The sequence below is a fragment of the Pelophylax lessonae genome (genome assembly GCF_965119305.1).
Source record: "Pelophylax lessonae genome assembly, chromosome: 1".
Classification (NCBI taxonomy): domain Eukaryota; kingdom Metazoa; phylum Chordata; class Amphibia; order Anura; family Ranidae; genus Pelophylax; species Pelophylax lessonae.
In genome coordinates, this window is record NC_138768.1 from 276798304 (window position 1) to 276826231 (window position 27928).

At 44.2% G+C, this 27928-nt stretch overlaps 1 protein-coding gene across 1 annotated transcript in view; it reads right to left on the reverse strand.

The window, feature by feature from the left end:
- Positions 1-10823, reverse strand: part of LOC309543187 (hydroxysteroid 11-beta-dehydrogenase 1-like protein A) — a 31628-nt gene extending 20805 nt beyond the window's left edge. The window contains exons 1-2 of the mRNA XM_082242595.1: positions 10693-10823; positions 4911-5041 (exon numbers count right to left, since the gene is read on the reverse strand). Of these exons, the coding sequence (XP_082098721.1) occupies positions 4911-5041; positions 10693-10777 (216 nt within the window). The 5' untranslated portion in view covers positions 10778-10823. The remainder of the gene's footprint in view (positions 1-4910; positions 5042-10692) is intronic.
- Positions 10824-27928: the final 17105 nt, after the last annotated feature.

Genomic DNA, 27928 nt, shown 5'->3' on the forward strand with positions numbered 1-27928 from the left:
TGGCACAGGCATGGCACAGGTCATGGTACAGATCATGGTAAGGGCATGGCACAGGTCATGGCACAGTCATGGCACAGGTCATGGTACAGGTCATGGTAAGGGCATGGCACAGTTCATGGTACGGGCATGCCACAGGTCATGGTACAGGCATGTCACAGGTCATGGTAAGGGCATGGCACAGGTCATGGTACAGGCATGTCACAGGTCATGGTAAGGGCATGGCACAGGTCATGGTACAGGCATGTCACAGGTCATGGTAAGTGCATGGCACAGGTCATAGTAAGGGCATGGCACAGGTCATGGTAGGGGGATGTCACAGGTCATGGTAAGGACATGTCACAGGTCATGGTACAGGCATGTCACAGGTCATATCACAGGTCATGGTACAGGCATGTCACAGGTCATGACAAGGCCTTTTTTTGTTGATGAGCTCACCAGTGCGTTCTTCTTTCCTCAGAATGTACCAAACTGTTGATATGGCCACTCCTAATGTTGCTGCTATCTCTCTGATGGATTTGTTTCATTTTTGAAGCCTTACAATGGCCTGTTTCCCTTACATGGACAGCTCCTTTGAATGCTTGATGTAGGTTCACAGCAATAGATTCCAAATGCAAATACCACACATAGAATCAACTCCAGAACCTTTACCTGCTTATCTGATGAAGAAATAACAAAGGAGTAGCCCACACTGGCCATGAAACAGCTTTTGATTCAATTGTGCAATTACTTTAGGTCCCTTGAAAAAGGGAGGATGGCAATTATAAGGCCCCTTTCACACAGGCGGACCGTTCAAATCCGCCTGTCCGTTTTTTTGGCGGATCTGAACGGTCCTCGCATGCATCTGTATGGGGACATCTCCGCTGACATCCGATCCGTCAAATCTGGACGGATGGAAACCCTATTTTCCATCCATCCAGCGGATCGGATCAGATGAGAACGGACCGACGGTCCGTTCCCATCCGATTCCCCCATAGAGATGTATGAGGAACTGACAGCTTTGTCTCTGCACACAGCGCAGAGAACAGCTGTCATCCTGCTCAGTGGGGGATCGGCGGATCGATCCCCCGCTGTGAAAAACGGAGTCCGTCCGACGGACGGCTGTGTGAAAGCCCTTAAGAGCTCTAATTCCTAAACCCTTCCTCCGATTTGAATGTACATACCCTCAAATTAAACCTGAGAGTGTTTACTTTCAGTCAGTATCCATTAAATAACTATAGCTCGAATGTGTTTGGTTAAATAACTGAAAAAATCTAAAATTATGCCTGTGTCCAAATAGATAGGGACCTAACTTTACGCGATTCTGCCCAGCCGTCCCCACTGTCGCAGTACATATACAGTGCGCGGTTGGCAAGTGACTAGAAAGGTCTTCCAGCTTCTTATCAGTTGATTGTGTCCTCTACTAGAAAGGTAGGCATCTTGTTAAGGTGCCAAATCCACAGTGGAAAAATGGGATTTTGACTTACAGTAAAGTCCATTTCTCTGATGTTCATTGACGGACACAGCTCCTGATCTTCTTAACCATTGGGTTATACTGCCCCCTACAGGAGTAGGACACTAGGCGTTTAACTCTCAGGCCAGCACCCATCTGGTTGGGCTATGTCGTGGCCGACCTAGCACGGAGCTGAGTTCGCTGGCCAGACTGGGGTCACCACTGGATCTAGATTATCCAGCCCATCGCCAGTCCGGCAGTTGATTGTAGATCTCACGGGGAAAAAAACAGGAGAAAAAATCTATCTAAAAAGAAAAAATTGCCAGGACCAGAGATCCCAGCAAGGAACTAGGTCCTTACTCCTGACTAGGCCAAAACTGAGTACCTATAGTAGAGAGAGGGAGTATACCCCCTGGGACTGCCCATAGGTGTAGCCAGACTTTTCTTCTGCCTCATGTCCTACTCCTAGTGTCCTACTCCTGTAAGGGGCAGTATAACCCAATGGTTAAAAAGATCAGGAGCTGTATCCGTCAATGAATGAAAGAGAAAAGTCCACTTCTGCACACTTTCTGCAAAATCATCTTGAAAAAGATACAAGGCAAGACAGAGAGCCCCAGGTGGTCATGGTCTGGGATGAAATGCATGTGGCACTCTTGCCTTTTATCAGGTAGATGGGTTAGTTTCCTGCAATCTGGCTGTATAGCAGATTATCATAGGCTGGCCTGCAGTTTGATTTTTTTTTTTTGCCAGTATCCAATCCTCCTGTAGGCTGCACTGTAACCCTAAAGTTATTTCATGTGCCCCTCAGTGGACCAGAAAAAATGTAAATTAAAAAAATACAAATATTTAAAATGTAACTAACATTATTTCTCTATTAGATTCTTTCAATGTATTTCCATATGGCTGTGTTCGGTGTTAGTTTGTCGTATATTTATGATCCTAGAAGAGTTGCTATAACAAAAGCAGTAGCTTTTAGCAGCATTTCACTAAATTTGGCCTTGAGGACAATACAACTTGTTTCTTCTCTACTACACCATAAAAAGGCATTTACAGAGAGTACAAATGATAAGCATTTTAGGCTAGCCCAGTAAATGCAGGAATAATGATTTATTGCAGCGACATCATGAACATCAGGGGGGTCAGCAACCTGTAGATAGTGATCTACCAGTAGATCGCAGCCAGGTGACTGATAGATCGCGGCCTGGGTTTGCTGATTCGCCATTCCAGAGCTTTAAACAGAGTGCAATGCAGAAGGACTACTTGTAAAGTTGGAGCTGTAGTAGGGAGTAAGAGCAGCATAAGCCAATTATTCCTTTGTAGTCATGGCTCCTGTCCCATGTGGACTGGTACCTGTGCTTCACCGCACTAACGTCTTGAGGAGAGTCTATTCACGCCAGCCAATTATTTTGTCTGTGACTCTATTTCCCTTCTGATTGCCTCGTCACCCTACCACAAGCCACCACACATATAACATAAAACAGGCGGCAGATATAAATTATACAGGTTCCTTGTTAATAGGCTTTGGGCAAGTTATGTTACCTGTCTTTGCTGACCGCAGGTAGCCGATATGGACACAGAGATAAACCAATCACAGAGACAGGGTATACAGGTAAGATTTTAAAATATGTCTTACCGTATTTCAGAAGTGATCAGTCTCGTCTGTGTTGATTCCTCTCGGCCTCCGCTCGATCAGCTACCTTTGGTACGGAACCCAAAGTCCCATCTGGGGTGCCAAATGTTTTGGATCGGAACCAGAACTGTCTGAGATTATATCTGTCCCTGGTCTAATTCAATACGGTGTGTGCACACGGAGGGAAAAAATCATATACCGACACACAGTCAGAGTTAGGATACTTCTCCTTTATTCCTTTCCTCTTTTTAAGCTTATAAAGACAGACATACATTTCATCAAGACATACATTCCAGGAAATACCGTACTTGTATAGACCTGGAATAGATGAAAAGCAGCAAAGAACATATAAGCTCATGATTGGATGTATCTATGCGACTATGATTTTCTTCCAGGATATGACAACCTCTATCTTGAGTGTAGTCTCCCTGGAGGCGCGCCATCTTGGATTCTATTTTGCAGCAGTAGTAAGGTAGTAAATTGCAGCAGTAGCATATATATATATATATATATATATATATATATATATATATATATATATACATAAGGCATAAGGTATGCATCATAAGGTGAAATAGGCATATCATTATAACCATTGATTACATCCATTACAACTGCACTCCGTCTCATATCCCAGCTAGCGGTCTCCAGAGTAGTGCCAACAGAAGAAATATTCAGGTCAGTGTGAAGTAATACACTGAGCATTATAGGTAAGGTTAGGTTTCCCACCGATACTCCGCGGGTGCAGTGCAGTGTACCTGCAGCTTTTCTGAGGGTTTGCAACGCTTAGCCATAGACTTTTATTATATTCTGCGGGTTGGGTGCACTTTCTGAATGCAGTTTTGGTGTGCTTTCAGAAAGTGCACCACACCTGCAGGATATAATAAAAGTCTATGGCAAAGCTCAGCTAACCCAGGAAAGTTGCAGATGCATTGCACTTCAGGTAAACAGCAGTGCGTCATTGTGAAAGCAGCCTTATAGTGGGCTCAAAACAGTAAGGGTTAATTAACATTTGCAATTTGGGAGGTGGAGAACCCCATAGTTAAGACATGTTTTTACCACAATTGCCCCAACCACACCCCCTTTAGCTGCAGTGACCAGGGGTGTACACATGTCGCAGCAGCAGTTATATGCACTGTCATGGTTGGAATATGTAGCGCCTGCCAAGCATGACTCATTTAAATCCTGCAACCTTGTGCAGTACAGCACCTGTCTTAACCCCTTGGACCCTGCAGAAGCATGCAGTTGCAGGGCACTTGCAGAGTGGCCCCATTTACTTGAATGGGTTGCGATTGGCAGGCAGTAGCACCCACCAAAAGCAACAGGGGGCTTAATTCCTGCTGCGACATGTGTACACCTTTGGCTGCTGCCTCAGCAGCTAAAGTGGGTAGGGGTTGGGGGCAGTAAACTCAACTGCAGAGTTTTCTCACCCCCCCCCCCCTTCCCCAACTTTAAGTGTGAACAAGCCTTAAGGGTGCTGCTGCGGAATGGAACTAAGGGCTCATTCACAAGTGCAGCAGACACTGCTGCTCCACTGAAAAGTGATCCGAGTGTGTTTGACAGGTGGCGAGGAGGTGATATGTTGCCTCCCCACCACCTGATTTTAACCCATGATTTCTGCATTATGCACAGGATTGTAACACGGTAATTAGAGGTTTAAATCAGGTTTGAGGAGGTGACACTGTGACCGGTGATCTCTGACTTCTCCCATGTTGTTCAGGTAGAACTCCACCTCGTTAAGTTTGCCTACCCCTGATATACAATTTATATGAGTGAAGATTTATATACACTTATTAAATCAGGTTATGTGACATAATAGAAATTGCTGACATATTTCATTGTAAAGCATACCTCTTGTAGTCGCTGGGCTCTTCTGGCTGTGAGCATGACATGAGCTCCCATTTCTGAAAATTTATATGCGATCTGCTCTCCAATCCCAGTACTGGAGCCAGTCACCAGCACTTTCTTCCCTTTTATCATGTCTGCAAGATCCAGATAAATCTTAGGAAAATCACTGGTAATACTAGTCTCCTGATGGCATAACTTCATCTTTATTTTGTTAAACCGTTGTACAGTAGAGTAGCAAGCAGTATATACTTAGGTCCCTTTCACACTGAGGAGTTTTTTCAAGCACTTTCGAGTTAAAAAAAAGCTCAGAAAAATTATTCCTTTTAAAATCATTGAATGCTTTCACACTGTGGGGTGCGATTGTGGTGTACGGAAAGAAGTCCTGCTTGCAGCATCTTTGGGAAGCTTAAAAACCACATCAAAAACACTCCTCCCCATTGAAATGAATAGGAAGAGCCTCAAAAATGCCTAAAAAAATGCCTACAAAACGCTCCACAGCACTTTTGGTGCAGTTTTTAAGTCACGTGTTCTTTAAACACCACACCGCATACCCAGTACCTTCACACGACAGGTCCTACCACATCTGTCCCTTTGCCTATCCGAAGCCTGTCCCTAGTCATGCCAGATCTTAGTGTGACGGTTTGGATGTCTCGAGGAGTGTCTACTGTGGAGGATCTTCTGGTTGGTCCTGCAGTCAAGACATTTCGTTCCCTACAGGTGGAATTTGGTATTCCCTCTCAAGACCAATATACCTATCTAAGGATTCGCCATTTCCTTCAGGGTGCACCCACTACCACCCTAACCCTCCCCTAGCAGGTGGCAAGGTTCCTCATGGCTCCTGCTTCCAACATTAAAGGAATTTCGTTATTCTATAACTTCATGCAAGATAAACTCACCTTTGTCAAAACCTTCCCTTATGTCCTATGGGGAAAAGATTTCAACTGGCAATTCCCGGCTTCGGAGTGGCAAAGGGCTCTGACATTCACGTATGCGGCCACTAAATCTGTAGGTTTATGGGAACTGACCCACAAATTGACTCTACGATGGTACCTAACTCCCCAGCGAATCGTCAAGTTCTCGCCAGGTTCTTCTCCTAAGTGCTGGAGGGGTTGTGGGGAGATTGGCACTCTCTTCCACATGTTGTGGGCATGCCCCAAACTGTTAGGATACTGGACCGCCCTATCGGACATATTGGCCAGCATAGTGGGTTCTCCCTTTTTCCTCACACCTCCCATGGCGCTTTGCTCCCTGGGTATAGACCAATTGCCCAGACACCTGCGAACGGTGTTCGTACACATACTGCTAGCAGCACGTTTAGTTCTCCTCAGGCATTGGAAACAACCCGCTGCTCCTAATATCAGTGAGACGGTTCAAACCATTCACACTCATGCTATGTACGAATTAATGTTTGCCTCATCTACCCACACCTACCAATCTGCTTGTTCAGCCTGGGAGCCTTGGACATCCAAGCATCCCACTGCTACATCCTCCTAGTAAGCTCCTCTTCTATGACTTCGAGACTGTGACGAATTCCCCTTCCCTTCCCCCTCCTCCCTACCCCTAAGTTGGTATCCGACAGTTCCAAGTTGGTACACCTTCAGGGAATGGATGATTATATCGGATGATTATATATGTCTATGGGCACATTGTGTATCTGTTAAATGAGGTGCTATTAAGTGCCTGGTGTCTCACGTCCCTCTCTGACCATTTGTGAGAGATCGGAGGGGTCCTGGGTACCAGGCCTTGGTCGAGCAAATATGATGCTGTGCATTTCAGTACAATGTCTTCTATTGTTGAGTTTCTTGCCTTTATTATTATTTGTGCCTTGTTCAGTATAATCTTACTATGCACATTTCCTATGTGTTTTGTTTTGTTCTACCATGTATATTTTGGAAAATTTCTAATAAAAATTTATTGAAACTAAAAACCACACCGCAAATGCCTTAAAAGCACTGCAAAAGTGGTCAGCATTTTACTACCAGTTTTGAAGCGAACTGTAAAAGGGGCCTAAACCCTCCGTCACACCAGTACAACCTCAGGCACGACATACGATTTGCAAATCGTACCTGAAGTAGCATCTATTGTATTTCTATGGCAGTGTCTTAATAGATATGATTTCAAGTAGTACGATTTGAGAAGTAGTTCATATTTCTTTTTTAGGACTTCAGCACGATTTCACTGCCATAGACTATAATGTAAATTGTGCTGCAAATTGTGCCTGTGTCCTTATCAGCACTACTTGAGCCCTAAAATAAATTAAATATTAACCCTTTGCTAGTTAAACTTTTGTTCATAACATCACTGTTCCTTAATGTGACATGGACAGCCCCTCTCACTGAAGTAGCACTGAATTCGTATCAAATCATTACAAATCTCACAGAAGTAGTGCTGAAGAAGTGTTGAAGTCAGACTTTAAATCGCACTAGTTTAAATCATACCTGGTCTGACCGCAGGCTAAGTCCTAGAAAGTAGAAAGTTATCCCACCCTGTCCTGGAATTCCCTATCAGACGTTGGGGCTGCCCATTTCTTGAACAACCAACAGGGAGTTGCAGAAGACAGCAAGGGGTAGGTATGCCCTTTACAAATGTGTAGATGCATGAATAAGGTATGTGCAGCTGGGGAAGCCAACATTATGCCAGCTGCTAATTTACACGTGTTTACCCATGAAGACTCTTGCATGTCTTTAGAAATGTATTAGAATGTTCAAACTAAAGTCATATGGTATATACAGTATCTCACAAAAGTGAGTACACCCATCACATTTTTGGTAATATTTTATTATATCTTTTCATGTGACAACACTGAAGAAATGACACTTTGCTACAATGTAAAGTAGTGAGTATACAGCTTGTATAACAGAATAAATCAGCTTTTTCCTTTAAAATAACTCAACACACAGCCATTAATGTCTAAACTGCTGGCAACAAAAGTGGGTACACCCCTAACTGAAAATTTCCAAGTTGGGCCCAATTATCCATATTCCCTCCCCGGTGTCATGTGACGCGTTAGTGTTACAAGATCTCAGGTGTAAATGAGGAGTCGGTGTGTTAAATTTGGTGTTATTGCTCTTACTCTATCATACTGGTCACTGGAAGTTCAACATGGCACCTCATAGCAAAGAACTCTCTGAGGATCTGAAAAAAAGAACTGTTGCTCTACATAAAGATTGCCTAGGCTATAAGAAGATTGCCAAAACCCTGAAACTGAGCTGTAGCACGGAGGCCAAGACCATACAGCGGTTTACCAGGACAGGTTCCACTCAGAATAGGCCTCGCCATGGTCGACCAAAGAAGTTGAGTGCATGTGCTCAGCATCCTATACTGAGGTTGTCTGCATCAAATTGGTCTGCATGGCTGTTGTTCCATAAGGAAGCCTCTTCTAAAGATGATGCACAAGAAAGCCTGCAAACAGTTTGCTGAAGACAAGCAGACTAAGAACATGGAACCATGTCCTGTGGTCTGATGAGACCAAGATAAACCTGCTTGGTTCAGAGGGTGTCAAGCGTGTGTGGCGGCAACCAGGGGAGGAGTACAAAGACAAGTGTGTCTTGCCTATAGTAAAGCATGGTGGTGGGAGTGTCATGGTCTGGGGCTGCATGAGTGCTGCCGACACTGGGGAGCTAAAGTTCATTGAGGGAACCATGAATGCCAACATGTACTGTGACATACTGAAGCAGAGCATGATTCCCTCCCTTTGGAGACTGGGCCGCAGGGCAGTATTCCAACATGATAAGGACCCCAAACACACCTCCAAGATAACCACTGCCTTGCTAAAGAAGCTGAGGGTAAAGGTGATGGACTGGCCAAGCATGTCTCCAGACCTAAACCCTATTGAGCATCTGTGGGGCATCCTCAAACGGAAGGTGGAGGAGCGCAAGGTCTCTAACATCCACCAGCTCCGTGATGTCATCATGGAGGAGTGGAAGAGGACTCCAGTGGCAACCTGTGAAGCTCTGGTGAACTCCATGCTCAAGTGGGTTAAGGCGGTGCTGGAAAATAATGGTGGCCACACAAATATTGACACTTTGGGCCCAATTTGGACATTTTCACTTAGGAGTGTACTTACTTTTGTTGCCAGCGGTTTAGACATTAATGGCTGTGTGTTGAGTTATTTTGAGGGGACAGCAAATTTTCACTGTTATACAAGCTGTACACTCACTACTTTACATTGAAGCAAAGTGTAATTTCTTCATTGTTGTCACATGAAAAGATCTAATAAAATATTTACAAAAATGTGAGGGGTGTACTCACTTTTGTGAGATCCTGTATATGTTTTGCCAGAGATAATTATGAATGTATGGCTGTCCTCCCTCCTATGCTTTTAGCAAAACCACTTTCACATGCTCATATTACTGTCTGGCAGACAAGGATGGATCGTGACAAAATAGGAGAATCGGATGACTACAGATGGTGACAGACATCAAACGTATGACCCAGACCCACCTGGCCATGTTCACTTCACCAGAAAAAAAACACAAAGCTACAAAAACTTTCAAATTGCAGGTGGATAAGCCCAGCAGGTAAAGTTAAGAATTCACAACCACATTTTTTTAGGTATTTTCTACACTGCTATGAGAAGGCTGGGCAGGGCCGGCCCTACCATGGGTCCCGCTGGGTCCATTGGACCCAGGCAGAACTTTAAAAGTGGCAGACGCCCAAGATTTTTTTTCCAGCAGTTTTGTGTGTTATCAGTTTGCGGCGCGTAACGGGCGGCATTTCCCCATCTCATACTGCCATCTGTAGTGCAAACCGATGAGTATGAGGAGGCGGAGCCTCTCCTCTGGGGAACACCCCTCGCGTGATTGTGTAGTGCGCAATGACGTCAGACATTTAGACAAGCAAAATAAAACTGGAGTTTGTAGTTTGGAATTCAACATAATGATATGTCATATGATTTTGCATATAGACAAGGGATCGACCGATTATCTGCAAGGTCGATATATCGAGGGCAGATATTGACTTTTGCCGATATATCTGTATCGGCCCCAGAGCTGGCCGATATTGCCGATATTCCAAATATTGCTCATATAAGGGTAAAATGATGTCACATAGCATAATTCCATTTACAAATGTTATTGAATATGCCACTCACATATGTACAAAAGATATAAGCAATAAAGTGATGTCATGACATCACTTCCGGGTACTCAGCGCCAGATTAAAAAAAATGACAGCATTCAAAAACAGCCAAACTTGACGTTTTGAATGCTTTTAAGTGCAGAGGAGGGGTTTGGGGTCTTTTAGGCCCCCAGATCCCTCCCCAAGAGTACCTGTCAAGTGATAAAAATAAAAACATTTTTTTTCTTAAATGTACGAAAATATTGGCCATTATCGGCCGATACTGATATGCATTGGCCAAAATATTGGTATTGGCAACGGAAAAACGATATCGGTCGATCACTAATATTGACAAGGAGGTGTTGCATGTAAATCTGACCTCCTGATAAATTTAATATTAGTTTTAATTATCATGATATAAAATAATGGATGGGGGGGGAGGGCTTTGGTGGGCGTGATTTTTTTTTTTTTTGGAGGGGGGTGGGTAGCAGCATTTAATTCTTGGACCCAGGCAGCACAATGTCTTGGGCCACCCCTGAGGCTGGGATTTTATTTTTTAAATGCTGCAGTAAAACCACTATATACAAAAACCTAAAAATGTCCAGCATTGGTAATACTACAATGCTAACTTGCAACTCAAGGTGTAGACATACATTACAACACATGAATTTCATGCAAAGCATTTGTGTCTCTAAACAGCAACTAATTTACAGAAAGACATTCTTACCTGGAGTTATAGTTTCTGTGTCATAAAAGTAATAGGCAGTTAGTCCGACAACCAGAGAAAACAGCAGCAGCTTTCCTACTGCCATTGTGAAAAAGGAATACCAACTCCGCAGTGGCAGAGCAGGCCAGTTACCTGAAGTGGGTGAAATGAAATAGACAGGCACTGCTTTGTGTAAAAAGCTCACAGTTCCAGTTTAGCCTTGATATTTATGACAAAGGTATCTGACAATCTCTTCCCAGGTGAAAGTCTGGTAACCTCTGTGACAGACACACCTATCCCTGTTTTTTTTTTTTATGGGAAAAAAAGTGATAAAACCTTTTCTGACAACTTTGACAATAACAGAATGACTGGACTAACTGAAAGGTGGAGATTGTTTTAGTGGTAAGGCCCCTTTCACACTAGTGCGACTTGTCCCGCGATTTTGGACCGCATGACAAGTCGTTTTCCATTATTTTCAATGAGCCCCATTCATATCAATACGTTTTGAAGTCGCACGACTTCAAAGTAGTTCCTGTACTACTTTGCCACGATTTGATTGCATTTTGAGCCATAGCCATAGCTTTCAAAATCGCGGCAAAGTCGCATCAAAATCGCGCCGTAAAATTGCGTCAAAATCGCGTTAAAACCGTGTCGCATAAGTGTGAAAGGGGCCTAAGTCTTGGATCCGTCTTGGATTTGATTACAAAATACTTACAGTATACACAAGGAGACATTGGAGTTCAAACATAGTCCTTTTTTTTAGGCCTGGTTCACACCTATGCAGGTTGCAGTTTGCATATTCCAGGTGCATTTTGCATTTTTCAATACACGTTTTTGATCTATTGAAGTCTATCGAACCAAAAACCAAATAAAAAGTCCCTGGCCCTTTCCATAAAATGCATAGATGGGAACATAACCCATAGGAAACCATGTTAAATAGACTGTAGTGCATAGCTACCAACTGTCCCTGGTTTTGAGGGACTGTCCCTGTTATTGGAACAATGTCCCTCTTTCCTCCTCAATTGTCCCTCATTTTGGTGTGATCTATAGAGATGCACTATTTCTCTTTCAAAAAGTGTTTTCTTTCATCCAATTACCAAATTGCTGCATTTGTAAATGCCAAAAGCCAATATAAAGGAATAGTAATGGTAAAAAAGCACTTGTGAGTTTAATCAATCATTTTGTTTTGTACAATTCTCCTTTAAGGGGGCGGGACAGGGGGTGTGTCCTATGCCTGCATACTTTTTCTAATAGGCGTCTCTCATTCCCATCTCAGAAAATTGGGGGGTATGCTGTAGTGTGTTTATGCAAACCTGAAAAGGCACTAAAAAATGCATAGGTATAAACCAGGCCTTAGTCTTAGCACACTGGCAGGGCATGTTGGTACCTGTATTTAACCAACAATATTCATGCCGGTTTCTTAAAGCAGAACTTTACCCATAAAAACTTGATAAAAAATAATGTTCTTTAGCAAGAAACATACATTCCACAATAATAATTATGCTACCAAAATGAGTGTGTGCTGTAAATTGCCTCCAGCATTGTTCCTGTTTCTTCCTGCTGGGGGCTGCCATTTTGTTAAAGCCCAGAGCCCCTGAACAGCAGTAAATCATAAAGTGGAATTAAACCTATCCATTTAACTGTTTCAAAAAACAGTTACATTGCTGGAATACCAAGATTTCTAACTGTCACATTTGCTTGTGTCCTCAACCAAACTCTCAGGCTGGGTTCACACTTATGCCAATTGGATGCTGGTTTTTTCGCATCCAATTCGCATGACAGGGGAGTGTGACCAGTTCTCAATGAAGCACATCACACATCTCTGGGGTGGCTGCGGAGCGAATTGCATAGGGGTCCTCTGCATCTTTGGCTCCGTTTCAGGTCCGAATTCAGGCAAAAATTTGGGCCTGATTCGTCCCTGACACGGAGAACAGGGATGCACCGGACCCCTGCTGTGAGCCGCATGCGAATCAAGCGTGAACCCAGCCTTAAACCATCAGATGACTAGTGTAATAACTAATCACATGTGCAGCACCATGCCAGTTGCAGATCAAACAGAAGCAGCTTCCTTGGCTGTAAAGGAGAGAAGGGTTCATTTCCACTTTAGGGCTGTCAGCAGATCTGCCTCTATAAACTCAGCAGTGCCTAAAAATAGAGAGTAACTGAACAAATACAGAGCAGGATAAGACCATGTATTACTGGATTTTATACAGTATAGGCACTTATTTTTAATGTTTTACATACCTATACCTGCAAAAGGGGCCAGCCAGAAGTGATCTAGCAGGACTTCATTTTCTCCCCACTCCTACTGAACCAACCTACACTAAAACCCCCAAAACAACTGTCCTGCAGAAGTTGACTTTTTTTTATTTTTTTTTAATCAAGTTGAAAGTTTATTGAGATGCAAATATCCATTACAAGTTTTAGGTGCATTCACATCAATACAAACACAACGTTTTGTTGCAAAATTAGCCAGTATTCAAACAAGTAGTACATACAGTGCTCCAACTTTCCACATTTCCAAACAGTTTCATTTCTAGGTTACCTGAGTAGCCTTTCCATTACCAAGTCTGTAGGTGCCAGACCCGGGTTATCAAGCCAGTTACCCCATATTTTTTCAAATTTGAAGGGGGAGCCCCTATGCTGATAGATAAGCTTTTAAAGTCGCATTGTGTTGCCCATTTGTTCATGCCACATTTTAGGTGTAGGTGGCTCAGGTGAGGTCCAGTGTACTAGTAAGAGTCTATGTGCCTGAAATAGGGCTCTTGCCACTGCTTCTCTCAGATATCTGTCCTGAGCAACCGTGTCAAGTATGCCCAGTATACACTGCTTGGGATCTAATGAGACTGAGATATTTAAGGCTGTATTAACTGTGGCTACTACTGTTGTCTATTATCAGTGTCATTTAGGGCATCTCCACATCAGGTGGATCAAGTCGCCAGCCACCCCCCCCCCCCCCCCATTTACAGAAGTTGACCTTTTTGTCACTGATCATTAACAGGGACCACAGGTGAAGACATGGGCCTAAAGTGAGATAAAAAACCTATGCGTTACCAATGGGGTAAATGTGACGGGGATATGTAGATAGTGGAACACCGAAATCAGCAGCCAATTTAGTAGTGTCACCACATACTTAAAGAACTGATAGAGGGAGAAAAAATCAGCGCTAGATTTGTTGAAACGGTGGACCAGAAACAATGTAAGAATATAATCAATCTAAAAATGATGAGGGTAATGTCACAATCGTGATCAGAAACAATGTAAAAAATCAAATGTAATAGATAATCAGTGCCAGTCCATGTACAGAATGTCCCAACAAACAAATGGGGATGGGAAAAAATATATCCAATGAGAATGTATAATCATAAACAGGGGCAGATAATCCAATAAGAATGTATAAACACAAACGATATTCAGAATCAATAAAAATAATAATTGATAAACGGTGAATGTGCCAATTTCACCAAAGTGTAAAGTAATAAATGAATCAATAAATAAATATGGTAATACAGATAAAATACATATGCAATAAAAAGTGCTGCAGTGCGTGCAGGGCCGTCTTTAACCACTTAAGCCCGGGAGGATTTGGCTGCTAAAAGACCAGGGGGTATTTTGCGATTCAGCACTGCGTGACTTTAACAGACAATTGCGCGGTCGTGCGATGCTGTACCTAAACAAATTTGACGTCCTTTTTTTCCCACAAACAGAGCTTTCTTTTGGTGGTATTTGATCACCTGTGCGATTTTTTGATCACGCGCTATAAACAAAAAAAGAGTGTCAATTTTGCAAAAATAACGATATTTTTCACATTATTTTATATGAAATTCCCCAAAAAAAAAAGTAAAAATCAAATTTTTTTAACATTTTCGGCCAATTTGTTTTCTGCTACATATGTTTGGTTAAAAAAAATTGCAAAAAGCGTATTTTGATTGGTTTGCGCAAAAGTTATTGCGTTTACTAACTAAGGGAAAGATTTTTGTCATTTTTGTTGTTTTTTTTTCTTGTTGTTTACACAAGCTGCCTGCCTTTCTCCCTCTCCCCCGACGATCGCAGAGTGAGTGGCGGACATCGGGTCTGCCGGTCACACGCGCGGGGGGGTCCGTGACCGCGCGGGAGCCCGCCGCCGCCGGCGCGCGCTGGCTCCCCAGAGCCTCACAGGCTAGTGACGTATATATACGTCACTTTGCCTGTGAGGGGCTGACCGCCGCAGTATATCTACTTGCGGCGGTCGGCAAGCGGTTAACACAGTTGCAAAAGGGGCAGCTGCCGCCAAGCCATTGTTGTGGGGCCCAAAGCAGCAGCCCTTTGAGCCCGCACTGCCCAGAAATAGTTGATAAATGCATTTGGTAGGGCCCAAGAAAATATGATAGAAACTTTTAAATACATAAAGGGAATCAACTCGGTAAAGGAGGAGAGCATATTTAAAAGAAGAAAAACTACCACAAGAGGACACAGTTTTAAATTAGAGGGGCAAAGGTTTAAAAGTAATATGAGGAAGTATTACTTTACTGAGAGAGTAGTGGATGCATGGAATTTTTTTTTTTTTTAGCCCGTAGCGTGTGAAACACACTCAAAAGACTTCACCCGGTGCATAAAAAAGTGCACACACACAAACGTGAGGAACACAAAAAGTGCACAGGGTGTGCGAACAAATGGTCTTCCCTCCGAAGAGGTAGGACCCGAACCTCGATCCCCCGGGGCGCAAGACTCCTGACAGGGATTTGAGGTACTCATGGTCTGTCTGGCCGGAACCAGACTGACCCCGTTCTTCAGGGGGACTGCCGAAACAGCCCCCACCGAGTACTAAGTGGGGCTCCCCCGAAGGGAGACCCCATGAGAGAGGGCGGACCAAGCCAAAAGGCCATATCCACCCCCTCCCAAGACTCAAGGTAGGGCCCGAGTACCCACACCCTACAAGTCGTGCCAAGTGAAAAAAGGTGATAGAAAAAGTGACAAACCACAAAGAAAAGGCACACACAAACAAAAAGGTGGGGGAGGGGAAGTGGAGAGGTGAATTAGTGCCTAAGTGAAAAACAAAGGCAGGCCTTCCGGCCGGAATAAAAATTCCTCTGGTCGAAGCCAAAAGGCCTTGCCCAAGAGGCAGGTGCTTAAAAAAGTGTGCGTAGGTGCAGTGACCATGGTGCCGAAAAACTCAAGGCGAGCTGCCCCTCACCAGTGAGAATTAAGGCACCCCTGGGCTGCCACCCCAGGGGCACATACACTACGGGCTTTTTCTACCCCAGCCCAAAGGCCAGACCCAGTGTAGCCCTATCCTACCAGGAGGCATCAGAACTTTGGACAGCTTAGGGAGAACCTGGTAGGGGCGGACCCATTCAAATCAGGAAGGCATTGGAACCCTCCGGCTTTCTCTGGTTTGGCCTACTCCGGTCCTCCAGTTACGCCCAGAGCGCCCCGGTATACTTCGGCCACCACCGATACTAACCTTCAGGTTCCATTCCAACACTGATAAGAACAGATTCTACACTTGATGCCCCACATGGTGATATATTGCACTAAAACGCTTGTTTGAGTGTCAATGGAGGTGAGTGGCCATTGCGCCTAATGTTGGATAAGCTCATGCTGATGACAGCACATTATTTTCACTGTATGGGAAAACCACAAGAGTCACTGGAATATTAAGAAAAAGTTACAAGAATCACTTTGATTAATAGCACTTAGTTTGGTGCACATTTTACTTGCACGTAGACATTATTCTCAGTGTATTATAATTTATTGTACTTATCATGCACTGCAGCACCTCTATTTTGCATATTATCTTATTTGTTATATCACGCACTCAGGGCCATCTTTAGTATTGATTGGACCCTGGGCAAATAGAAACACATAGAAACATAGAATGTGTCGGCAGATAAGAACCATTTGGCCCATCTAGTCTGCCCAATATATCTGAATCCTATGAATAGTCCCTGGCCCTATCTTATATGAAGGATAGCCTTATGCCTATCCCATGCATGCTTAAACTCCTTCACTGTATTTGCAGCTACCACTTCTGCAGGAAGGTTATTCCATGCATCCACGCTTCTCGGCCTTTTGGCTAAGATCAAGTGTAGTATCTGTTCTTATCAGTTGGTATGGACCCTGATGGTTAGTATCGGCAGGGGCTGAAATGAACTGGGGCGCTCTAGGCGTAACTGGAGGACCGGGAAGTAGGCACTGTCAGAGAAAGCCGGATGGGTCTGTTGCCTTCTGATTTGAATGGGTCCGCCCCTACCAGTTTGAAGGGAGCGAGAAAACTGGACCTGCGGCCAGTTAGTACTGCTCCTGGATGTGATTGGTAAGGAACGGTGGTGGCGGTGGGGGAGCCTTTCCTCCTGGGTTGAATCTGGCCTTGCAAAAGGCTTGTCCCCAGTTGAAGGCAGGTTCTCCCTAAGCTGTCCAAAGTTCTGATGCCTCCTGGTAGGATAGGGCTACACTCGGTCGGGCCGGGGTAGAGAAAGCCCGTAGTGTATGTGCCCCTGGGGTGGCAGCCCAGGGGTGCCTTAATTCTCACTGGTGAGGGGCAGCTCGCCTTGAGTTTTTCGGCACCATGGTCACTGCACCTACGCACACTTTTTTAAGCACCTGCCTCTTGGGCAAGGCCTTTTGGCTTCGACCAGAGGAATTTTTTATTCCGGCCGGAAGGCCTGCCTTTGTTTTTCACTTAGGCACTAATTCACCTCTCCACTTCCCCTTCCCCACCTTTTTGTTTGTGTGTGTTTTTTCTTTGTAGTTTGTCACTTTTCTATCACCTTTTTTTTCACTTGCACGACTTGTAGGGTGTGGGTCCTCGGGCCCTACCTTGAGTCTTGGGAGGGGGTGGATATGGCCTTTTGGCTTGGTCTGCCCTCTCTCATGGGGTCTCCCTTCGGGGGAGCCCCACTTAGTACTCGTGGGGGCTGTTTCGGCAGTCCCCCTGAAGAACGGGGTCAGTCTGGTTTCGGCCAGACAGACCATGAGTACCTTAAATCCCTGTCAGGAGTCTTGCGCCCCGGGGGATCGAGGTTCGGGTCCTACCTCTTCGGAGGGAAGACCATTTGTTTGCACACCCTGTGCACTTTTTGTGTTCCTCACGTTTGTGTGTGTGCACTTTTTTATGCACCGGGTGAAGTCTTTTGAGTGTGTTTCACACGCTACGGGCTTTAAAAAAAAAAAAAAAAAAAATGGGGTGGCAGCCCAGGGGTGCCTTAATTTCTCACTGGTGAGGGGCAGCTCGCTGTGAGTTTTTTCGGCACCTTGGTCACTGCACTATGCACACCTTTTTCACACCTGCCTCTTGGGACAGGCCTTTTGGCTTGCACCAGAGAAATGTTTTATTCCGGCTGGAAGGCCTGCCTTGGTTCCTCACATGGCACCATTGCACTTTCCCCACTCCCCTTTCCCCCACTTCTTTGTTTGTTTGTCCTTTTCTTTGGAGTTTGTCACTGCACTTTCACCTTTTTTCTTTATTTGCACGACTGGAGTGTGTGGGCCCAGCCTTGAGTCTTGGGAGGGGGTGGATATGGCCTTTTGGCTTAGTTCGCCCTCTCTCATGGGGTCTCCCTTCGGGGGAGCTCCACTTAGTACTTGGGGTGGGCTGTTTCGGCAGTCCCCCTGAAGAACGGGGTCAGTTTGGTTTCGGCCGACTGACCACAAGTACCTTAAATATCTGTCAGGAGTCTTGCGCCCCGGGGGATCGAGGTTTCGGGTCCTACCTCTTCGGAGGGAAGACCATACGATTTCGCACACCCTGTGCTTTTTTGTGTTCTCACTTTGTGTGTGTGCACTTTTTTATGCACCGGGTGGAGTCTTTTGAGTGTGTTGCAAACGCTACGGGCTTTAAAAAAAAAAAAAAAAATCAAGGGTTTTGTCCACAGTAAGGAGCTTTGAGGTGTGGACAGCTCCCTCAATCCTTGAGATGGTATTGTCAGTGGTGTAATGCTCACTCTCCTCCAATGGAATGATGGTGGATCTGGGATCTGGTGTTCCTCCCAAGACACTCGCTCATCCAGAGGTAATAATTAAAGGGGTAGAAAATATTGGCGTTAGGCACCAATAGTATCCGTGCAACAGAAAAAAACAAGTAAAACCACTCAAATTAAATAATGTGCCAAAATGAATAGAAATATAAATATATGTGTGTGCAAAAGGATTATATATATATATATATATATATATATAATGATAGGTGTGTGAAACCTAAATGGGAGCTGCAACAAAAACGTGAAAACGGGAAAGTCAAAAAATTATACTGTGATGTATAACAGTGCTGTGTTCACCTATTAATTGCACCGTGACCTCTATAAAAAGTGAATATATAAAAATTAATATGTGCAAATATACAGTAGTGCAAATATACAGGGCCGGATTAACATAGGGGCTATTGGAGCTGCAGCTCCAGGCCCCTCCCTGAATATAGGCCTATGCCAGTGGCTTATCGATATCTGTGTGTGGTGTCTTGAAGAAGAAGTCCCCTCTGCACTGCACATGTGAATGAGAGAAGTCTCAGCTGCTGCAGCTGACTCCTGTTCCTGCCGATGCTTGGGTCCTATCACAGGATCTGTTACACTCACACAGATCCTCAGTGTAAAGGAGATGCAGGCAGCTGTCTGGGGGAGGGGTGCTGATGTCATCCTAACCAGCAGAAGCCCGGGAGAAAGGAAATATTTCATGCTGCTCAGATGAGGTTAGTAAACTTATTAGGGAGAGAGGATTGTGCAAAAACTCTCCTGGGGGCTCTGATGATTGTTGGAGAGACTGCTGATTCCCCCCATGTAATGTGTTCCCTTTTGCCCACAATGTAATGTGTTATGCCATACAGTGCCCACCATGTCATATGCTGTGCCATGCAGTGCTTGCAGTGTAATATGCAGTGCCCACCATGTAATGTACTGTGCCATGCAGTGTCCTCTATGTTATGAGCAGTGCCCACTATGCCATACGATGTACCATGCAGTGTCCACCATGTAATTTGCTGTGCCATGCAGGGCCTACCATGTAATGTGCAGTGCCCATCATGTCATGTGCAGTGCCCACCATGTCATGTGCAGTTCCCACCATGTCATGTGCAGTGCCCACCATGTCATGTGCTGTGCCATGCAGTGGCCACCATGTCACGTGCAGTTCCCACCATGTCACGTGCAGTTCCCACCATGTCATGTGCAGTTCCCACCATGTCATGTGCAGTGCCCACCATGACATGTGCTGTGCCGTGCAGTACCCACCATGTCATGTGCTGTGCCCAGCATGCAATGTGTTTTGCCCACTGTGTAATGTGCTATGCAGCAGTGCCCACCATGTCGTGTGCTGTGCAGTGCCCACCATGTCACATGCAGTGCCCACCATGTAATGTGCTGTGCCCAGCATGTATTGCATTGTACCCACCCTGTAATGTGCTGTGCAGCAGTGCCTACCATGTCATATACAGTTCCCACCATGTAATGTGCTGTGCACTGCCCACCATGTCATGTGTATTGCCCACCATGTAATGTGCTATGCCATGAAGGCCTCCCATGTCAATTGCTGTTCAGTGCCCACGATGTCATGTGCTGTGTTATGCCTATCTTGTCATGTGCTGCACCATGCAATGCCTACCATGTAATGTGCTGCACCCACCATGTAATGTGCTGTGTATTGCCCACCATGTCGTGTGCCGTGCAGTACCCACTATAAAATGTGCTGTGCCATGCAGTGCTCACCATGTCATGTGCTTTGCCCACCATGTAATGTGCTGTGTTGTGCAGTGCCCACCATGTCATGTGCAGTGCTCACCATGAAATGTTCTGCACCCACAATGTAATGTGGTGCAGTGGAGTGCCCCAGGTAATCTGCTGTCCAGTGCCCACCATGCCATGTGCAGTACCCACCATATATTGTGCTGTGCCCACCATATGATGTGCAGTGCCCAACATGTAATGTGCTCAGCTGTGCCAGCATGTCATGTGCTGTGCCCACCATATAAGGTGATGTGCCCCCCATGTAATGTGCTGTGCAGTGCCCACTATGTCATGTGTTGTGCCCACCATGTAATGTGCTGTATCCATGTATCCACCATTTAGTGTGCTGTGCCCACCATGTAATGTACTTTGCTATTACCCCCATTTATTGTACTATACTGTGCCCCCCCACAGATTCACCTCCCCTCTACCCTTTCTCTCTCGCCCCCTTAACCCCCTCTCTCCTCCCACCCTCTCTCTTACCTCTCTCTCTCTTTCCCCCCACTCTCTCTCTCACCTCTCTTTCCTACCACCCACTCTCTCTCTCACCTCTCTTTCCTACCACCCACTCTCTCTCTCACCCTCTCTCTATCCCCATTTTTCTCACCACCTCTTTCTCTCTTTCTTTCTCTCGCTCTCACTTTCACCCCTCTCTCTCTCTCATCCCCTCGCTTTCAGCCCCCTCTCTCTCTCTCGACCCCCTTCTCTCTCTCTCAACCCATCTCTCACTCTCTTTAATTTATTTTAACAAAAAAATGTTTGCGTTTTCATTTGATTTTTTTTTCATAAAAAGGCCCACCAAGATCCTCAGCACCAGGCCCATAATGCTCTTAATCCGGCCCTGCAAATATACAATGTGCAATTGTGCAAACTGGTGTAACCAATAATACACTCTACAATAAATGAACAATTAATTAGAGATAAAGTGTTAATCAAGTGGATGAAAGTCGCAATAACATCATCAAAAAATGAATGGATAAGAGAGTCTCTAATGGATGACCATTCAAATGCACTTGATCTTCAATCCCTCCACCAAGACAGGATCACCCGGTGTGCACAAAAATGCTTACCGGAATGCACAGACCCCTTAGTTATAGGAGGTCAGTACAAGCAGAAGTTGAATTAAGGGTAAATCTCCAGCATCTAGTAAGTGTCTGCACCCGACAGAAACATCCACCATATATTCACCTGATAGATCCTCATAAATCCTCACAGCCAACTCTGTATTCCTCAGAAGTTGTGGTAAAGGACAAGAAGGCTCATATAGTGAAGTATGCTTAACCACTTGCCTACAGTGCACTTTCACCCCCTTCCTGCCCAGACCGATTTTCAGCTTTCAGCGCTCTCACACTTTGACTGAGAATTACTCAGTCATGCAACACTGTACCCATACAAAAATTGTGTCCTTTTTTTCACACAAATAGAGCTTTCTTTTGATGGTATTTGATCAATACTGGGTTTTTTATTTTTTGTGCTATAAATAAAAAAAGACTGAAAATATTGTGAAAAAACACATTTTTCTTTGTTTCTGTCATAAAATTTTGCAAATTAGTAATTTTTCTTCACAAATTTTGGCCAAAATTTATACTGCTACTTATCTTTGGTAAAAATAACCCAAGTAAGTGTATATTATTTGGTCTTTGTGAAAGTTATAGAGTCCACAAGCTATGGTGCGAATCATTGAAAATTGATCACACCTGATGTACTGAAGGCCTATCTCATTTCTTGAGACACTAAAAAGTCAGGAAAGTACAAATACCCCCCAAATGACCCCTTTTTGGAAAGTAGACATTCCAAGGTATTTAATAAGGGGCATGGTGAGTTTTTTGAAGTTGTAATTTTTTTCCCACAATGCTTTGCAAAATGAAGATTTTTTATTTTTTATTTATTTTTTTTTACAAATTGCCGTATTAACAGGTTATTTCTCTCACACAGCACATGTATACTTGCAACTACACCCCAAAACACATTCTACTACTCCTCCTGAGTATGGCGATACCACATGTGTGAGACTTTTTCACAGCCTGGCCACATACAGAGGCCTAACATCCAAGTAGCAGCGTCCGGCATTCTAGGAGCACAAATTACACATATAATTTCCTGACAACCTATCGCACTTTTGAAGGCCCTGGAGCACCAGGACAATGGCAACCCCCATAAAATGACCCCATTTTGGAAAGCCAACAGCCCAACGTATAATTTTTGAGGCATAATGAGTCTTTTAAATATGTCATTTTTTTCCACAAGTTTTTGGAAAATGTGGAAAGAAAATGAAAACACATTTTTTTTTACACAAAGCTGTCCATTTATGCAATATTTCTAATACATAGCATGTACATAGCAAAAATTGCACCCCAAAATACATTCTGCTATTCCTCCTGAGTATGGCGATACCACATGTGTAACACTTTTTCACAGCCTGGCCACATACATAGGCCTAACATCCAAGTAGCGCTTTACATAAAGTTGTCCATTTATCCACTTTAAGACTGGGCCTATTTTTGACACTTGGTGTTTACAAGCTAAAATCATTTATTTTGCTAGAAAACTACTTGGAACCCCCAAACATTTTATATATTTTTTTAGCAGAGACCCTAGAGAATAAAATGGAGATCATTGCAATATTTTTTATCACACCATATTTGCGCAGCAGTCTTCCAAATGCGATTTTTTTGAAAAAAATTCACTTTTTTGAACTAAAAAATAAGAAAACAGTAAATTTAGCCCATTTTTTTCCATAATGTGAAAGATAATGTTACGCCGAGTAATTAGATACCCAACATGTCATGCTTCAAAATTGCGCATGCTCACAGAATGGCGCCAAACATTAGTACTTAAAAATCCCCATAGGCAACATTTTAAAAATTTCTGCAGGTTACTAGCTTAGAGTTACAGAGGAGGTCTAGGGCTCAAATTATTGCTCTCACTCTAACGATTGCGGCGATACCTCACATGTATGGTTTGAACACCGTTTACATATGTGGGCGGGACTTGCGTATGCGTTTGCTTCTGCGCGCGAGCTAACCGGGGACAGGGCGCTTTAATTTTTTTTTTTTTTCCTATTTATTTTATTTATTATTTTTTTATTTTTACACAGTTTAAAAAAAAAATGTTTTGATCATTTTTATTCCTATTACAAGGAATGTAAACATCCCTTGTAATAGAAATAGGCATGACAGTTCCTCTTTATTGTAAGATCTGGGGTCAAAAAGACCTCACACCTCACAACTACACTAAAAAAGAAAAAAAGAAAAAAAAATTGTTGAAAGAGGAAAAAAAAAAAAAAGAAAAAAAAAAAGCGGCCCTTTAAACCGGTTGCTAGGCAACGTCTTTTGACGTAGCTCCGGTCCTCCAAGACCATAGAGTCAAGTGAGGGCCATCTTGCCCTCACTCGACTTCCTGTCTCTGAGGATCCGGGACCGGATAGTTTTCCCCGCTGCCGGCGGGTCCGGTAAGCTGGGAAAACGTCTGGGACGCGGCAGGAGGGGGCACCTCTTCCCCTGCACCGTAAGGGTAATTTCGCGGCGAATCCGCCACTGGGACCACCCTTATCTGAAAGCCGACCGCCCGCCGTTTCAAAAAATACCGGGGTTATGGGGGCTATCTGCTGCCATAACCCCAGTATTTAGCTTTTAATGGCCGACGCATATAGTCGTTAGGCAGTCAGTAAGTGATTGCATGTATATGGCAAACAGTTGACGATGACTGATGGGGTGACAGGTGACGATGACTGATGGGGTGACAGGTGACGATGACTGATGGGGTGACAGGTGACGATGATTGATGAGGTGACAGGTGACGATGATTGATGAGGTGACAAGTGACGATGATTGATGGGGTGACAGATGACAATCACTGACGGGGTGACATGTGACGATGATTGATGGGGTGACAAGTGACGATCACTGATGGGGTGTCAAGTGACGATGATTGATGGGGTGACAAGTGACGATCACTGATGGGGTGACAAGTGACGATGATTGATAGGGTGACAGATGACGATGACTGATGGGGTGACAGGTGACGATGACTGATGGGGTGACAGGTGACGGTGATTGATGGGGTGACAAGTGACGGGCGATGATCACTGATGGGTGACAGGTGACGGGCGATGGTGCACGGCGGTACTGATGGCAGTCTCTGGTTACCGGTGAACTTTAGGCTACGTTCACATGTGAGCGTAGCGATGATTGGCAGAATCACTGCGATTCCGCCCGCGATCCAGAAATCATTGCAAATCGCGGGACGCCTGTGCGTTGCCCGTGATTTGCAATAGCACCCCAAACGCTGTGCGATGTTGCTGCGATTTCCGCCTGCCGAATCGAGGTAACATCACGCAAACAATGCATGACGCCCCAAAAGAAACTCTTGTACCTTTTTTGGGCGTCATGCGATGTTTGCGCGATGTTACCGCGATTCGGCAGGCGGAAATGGCGGCAACATCGCACAGCGTTTGGGGTGCTATTGCAAAAAACGGGCAACGCACAAGCGTCCCGCAATTTGCAACGATTTCCGGATCGCGGGCAGAATCGCGGTGATTCTGCCCGCGATCGCTGCGCTCACATGTGAACGTTATGGGTGTCAATTTCTGGGCACTGATGAGGTGACTGTTGGGTGACAGGTGACATTGGGGGGGGGCTGAGGACTGTGTGGGGACTGTGTGTTATTAGTGTGATTTTTACTTTTTCAGGTGTACAGAGCAGTAACTCACTATTTCTAGCTCTTCTCCCCTCACACTGGAAACTGTATGAGAGAAGAGCTAGTAACAGTGTGTTACTGCTCTTTGTTTACATTTTGTGATCGGCTGTGAATGGATTCACAGCCGATCACATAGTAAACAGTCACTGTCAGTGACTGTTTACTACCGCCGGTGACAGCTGTGTTCCTACGGAACACAGTGCCACCGACATGACCGCGCTGCACGCTCCCGATCGCGCATGCGCGGTCATCTCCCGGGCGCCTCCATTGTGATCGGCTGTGTCATTGGAACACAGCCGATCACGTGGGAAACAGCCACGCCCATTGGCTGTTTCCCCCCTGCCGGTGACGGGGGGTGTCCCGGGGACACCCCGACACCGGCAGTGCAGGGCGGCGCGCACGCGATTGCGCGCCTGCCCTGTTTCCTGGGATCACGTCATATGACGTCTTCCCAGGATAATGGTCGCACCGCTCCGCCGTCAATTGACGGCGGGCGGGCGGCAATTAGTTAAACAGGTTTATTTAAATACAAAGCAAATACACTTACATGGTAGCAGAACGATAAGAGCATATAGGAGAGACAAAAGCCGTGGATGCCGAGGCGGACGCCGCTTCCGCGTTCCAACTTGCGTACCAGCCTGGTCCCGGAAGTGACGTTATAGCGTGGTTGCGCTCAAACGTCCCGACGCGTTTCGTCAGCACGTAGGCTGACGTTATCAAGGGTCATCATCCACTTGATTAACACTTCATCTCTACTTAATTTTTCATTTATTGTAGAGTGTATTATTGATTACACCAGTTTGCACAATTGCACATTGTATATTTGCACTACTGTACATTTGCACATATAAATTTTTATATATTCACTTTTTATTGAGGTCATGGTGCAATTAATAGGTGAGCGCAGCACTGTTATACATCACAGTATAATTTTTTGAATAATTAAAGGGGGGCTCTCATAGTGTAGTAAAATCAATTATTTATTGTTGAAAGTAATAAAATAACTTACAGTGAGGTAAGTAACAGCAAACCGCAACAAACAAACCGCCGATGCGGTACACTCCGATACTTCCGGTCTCGGCCATAGACCGGAAGTGACGTCACCCAGCTCTTACTGATGCGTTGCGTCAAAAAACACGTGACTTTTACCCTTTTACCTCTTCCCTGCCAGTCATTATTACAGTAACAGTGGATATTTTTAGCACTGAATACTGTAGTAATGTCACTGGTCACCCAAAATGGTCAAAAATGTCAGTTAGGGGTCCGATCTGTCCGCCGCAATGTCAGAGTCCCGCAAAAAATCGCAGATCGCCGCCATTACTAGTAAAAAAAAACAATAAAAATGACATAAATCTTTCCCGTAGTTAGTAGTCGCGATAACTTTTGCGCAAACCAATCAAAATACGCTTATTGCGATTTTTTTTTACCAAAAATATGTAGCAGAAAACAAATTGGCCCAAAATGTTAACAAATTTTGATTTTTAATTTTTTTTGAAGAATGTTATATGAAAATGTGAAAAATATTGTTTGTTTGTTTTTTTTTTTAGAATTGTTGCTCTTTTATTGTTTATAGCGCAAAAAAATAAAAAAATCGCAGAGGTGATCAAAAACCACCAAAAGAAAGCTCTATTTGTGTGGGAAAAAGGACATCAATTGCAAGACCGCGCAATTGTCCGTTAAAATAACGCAGTGCCAAATCGCAAAATATGGCCTGGTCATTAAGGGGGCAAATCTTCCGGTCCAGAAGTGGTTAAAGGGTAACTCCACTTTCGTGGGGGAAAAAAATAACAAATAAAGAAAAAACAATATAGCGTATACAATTGCGACACAAATCATATTGTAATTAAATGTTATTAAAAATTACCTTTCCTTTAAAATCTGCAGCTGTTGTAATTTTCTGAAAATGCAATACAATATGGCTACCTGGAGCTGTTCTGTGCACAGAATGTGTACTGACCACACCCCAGAAACATCATTTCCTGCTTGTGTGATTGGCTCACCAATTTTCCCAGAAGTCTGCCTAAGATACAAGACAGATTTCTGGCATCCCCTGCAACAAAAATGTAACTTTTGGTGAGATACTTCCAATAGAAACACGTCTAAAGGGATGCAGGCCCAGCAGCTTCCCTCATTAGAGCCCTGCAGCTACCACAGCTGATAGATAATTATGAAACCACTCCCATTTAACCCACTCAGCACAGAGGCACAGAGGAACCAACAATGATTTCTTCAGAATAACAAAAGGTAGGAATCTGCAACAAAGTGTTTTAAAATCCCTGCAATGTACAGAGATCACCCATGTTTTTTTCTCAACAAAAGTGGAGTTACGCTTTAAATCTAGACGTTTCTTGTAAAAGCTCAACTTGGCTCCACCCCATCCTATCTTTCCTGTTTGTCCTTTGATGTTGTGGGCTGTCTTACTGACCAATGAGGAAGCTCAGGAGGCACTAGGAGGCAGCTTTTACAAAATAAAAAAGTGACATTTACTGTATATATAGATTCAGCTGTCTATATCTCTGGGTCTGCTTACGGGTTTAACATTATGTTTATGAATTTTTCCAGCATATGCTTAGTATGAAATGCTACACCTTTATTTTTAACAATGAAATGTTCAAGCATTTATTATATTAGTTAAGAGATATGAGATAGATGAGAGATAAGAGATATGATGCTCTACTAATCTATTTAGAGCCAAGACTTAAATAAATTAAAAAAAAATCTTTATTTGTATATAAGTGAACCTAGTAAGCACCATAAAGAAGTCTTGTGTAGTGTAGCAATAATAATAATAACTATTTATGGCTCCATGTTCACCCAGGAGTAGGTTCTTCCACCATGATACAATGTATCCAATGTTCACCCAGGTG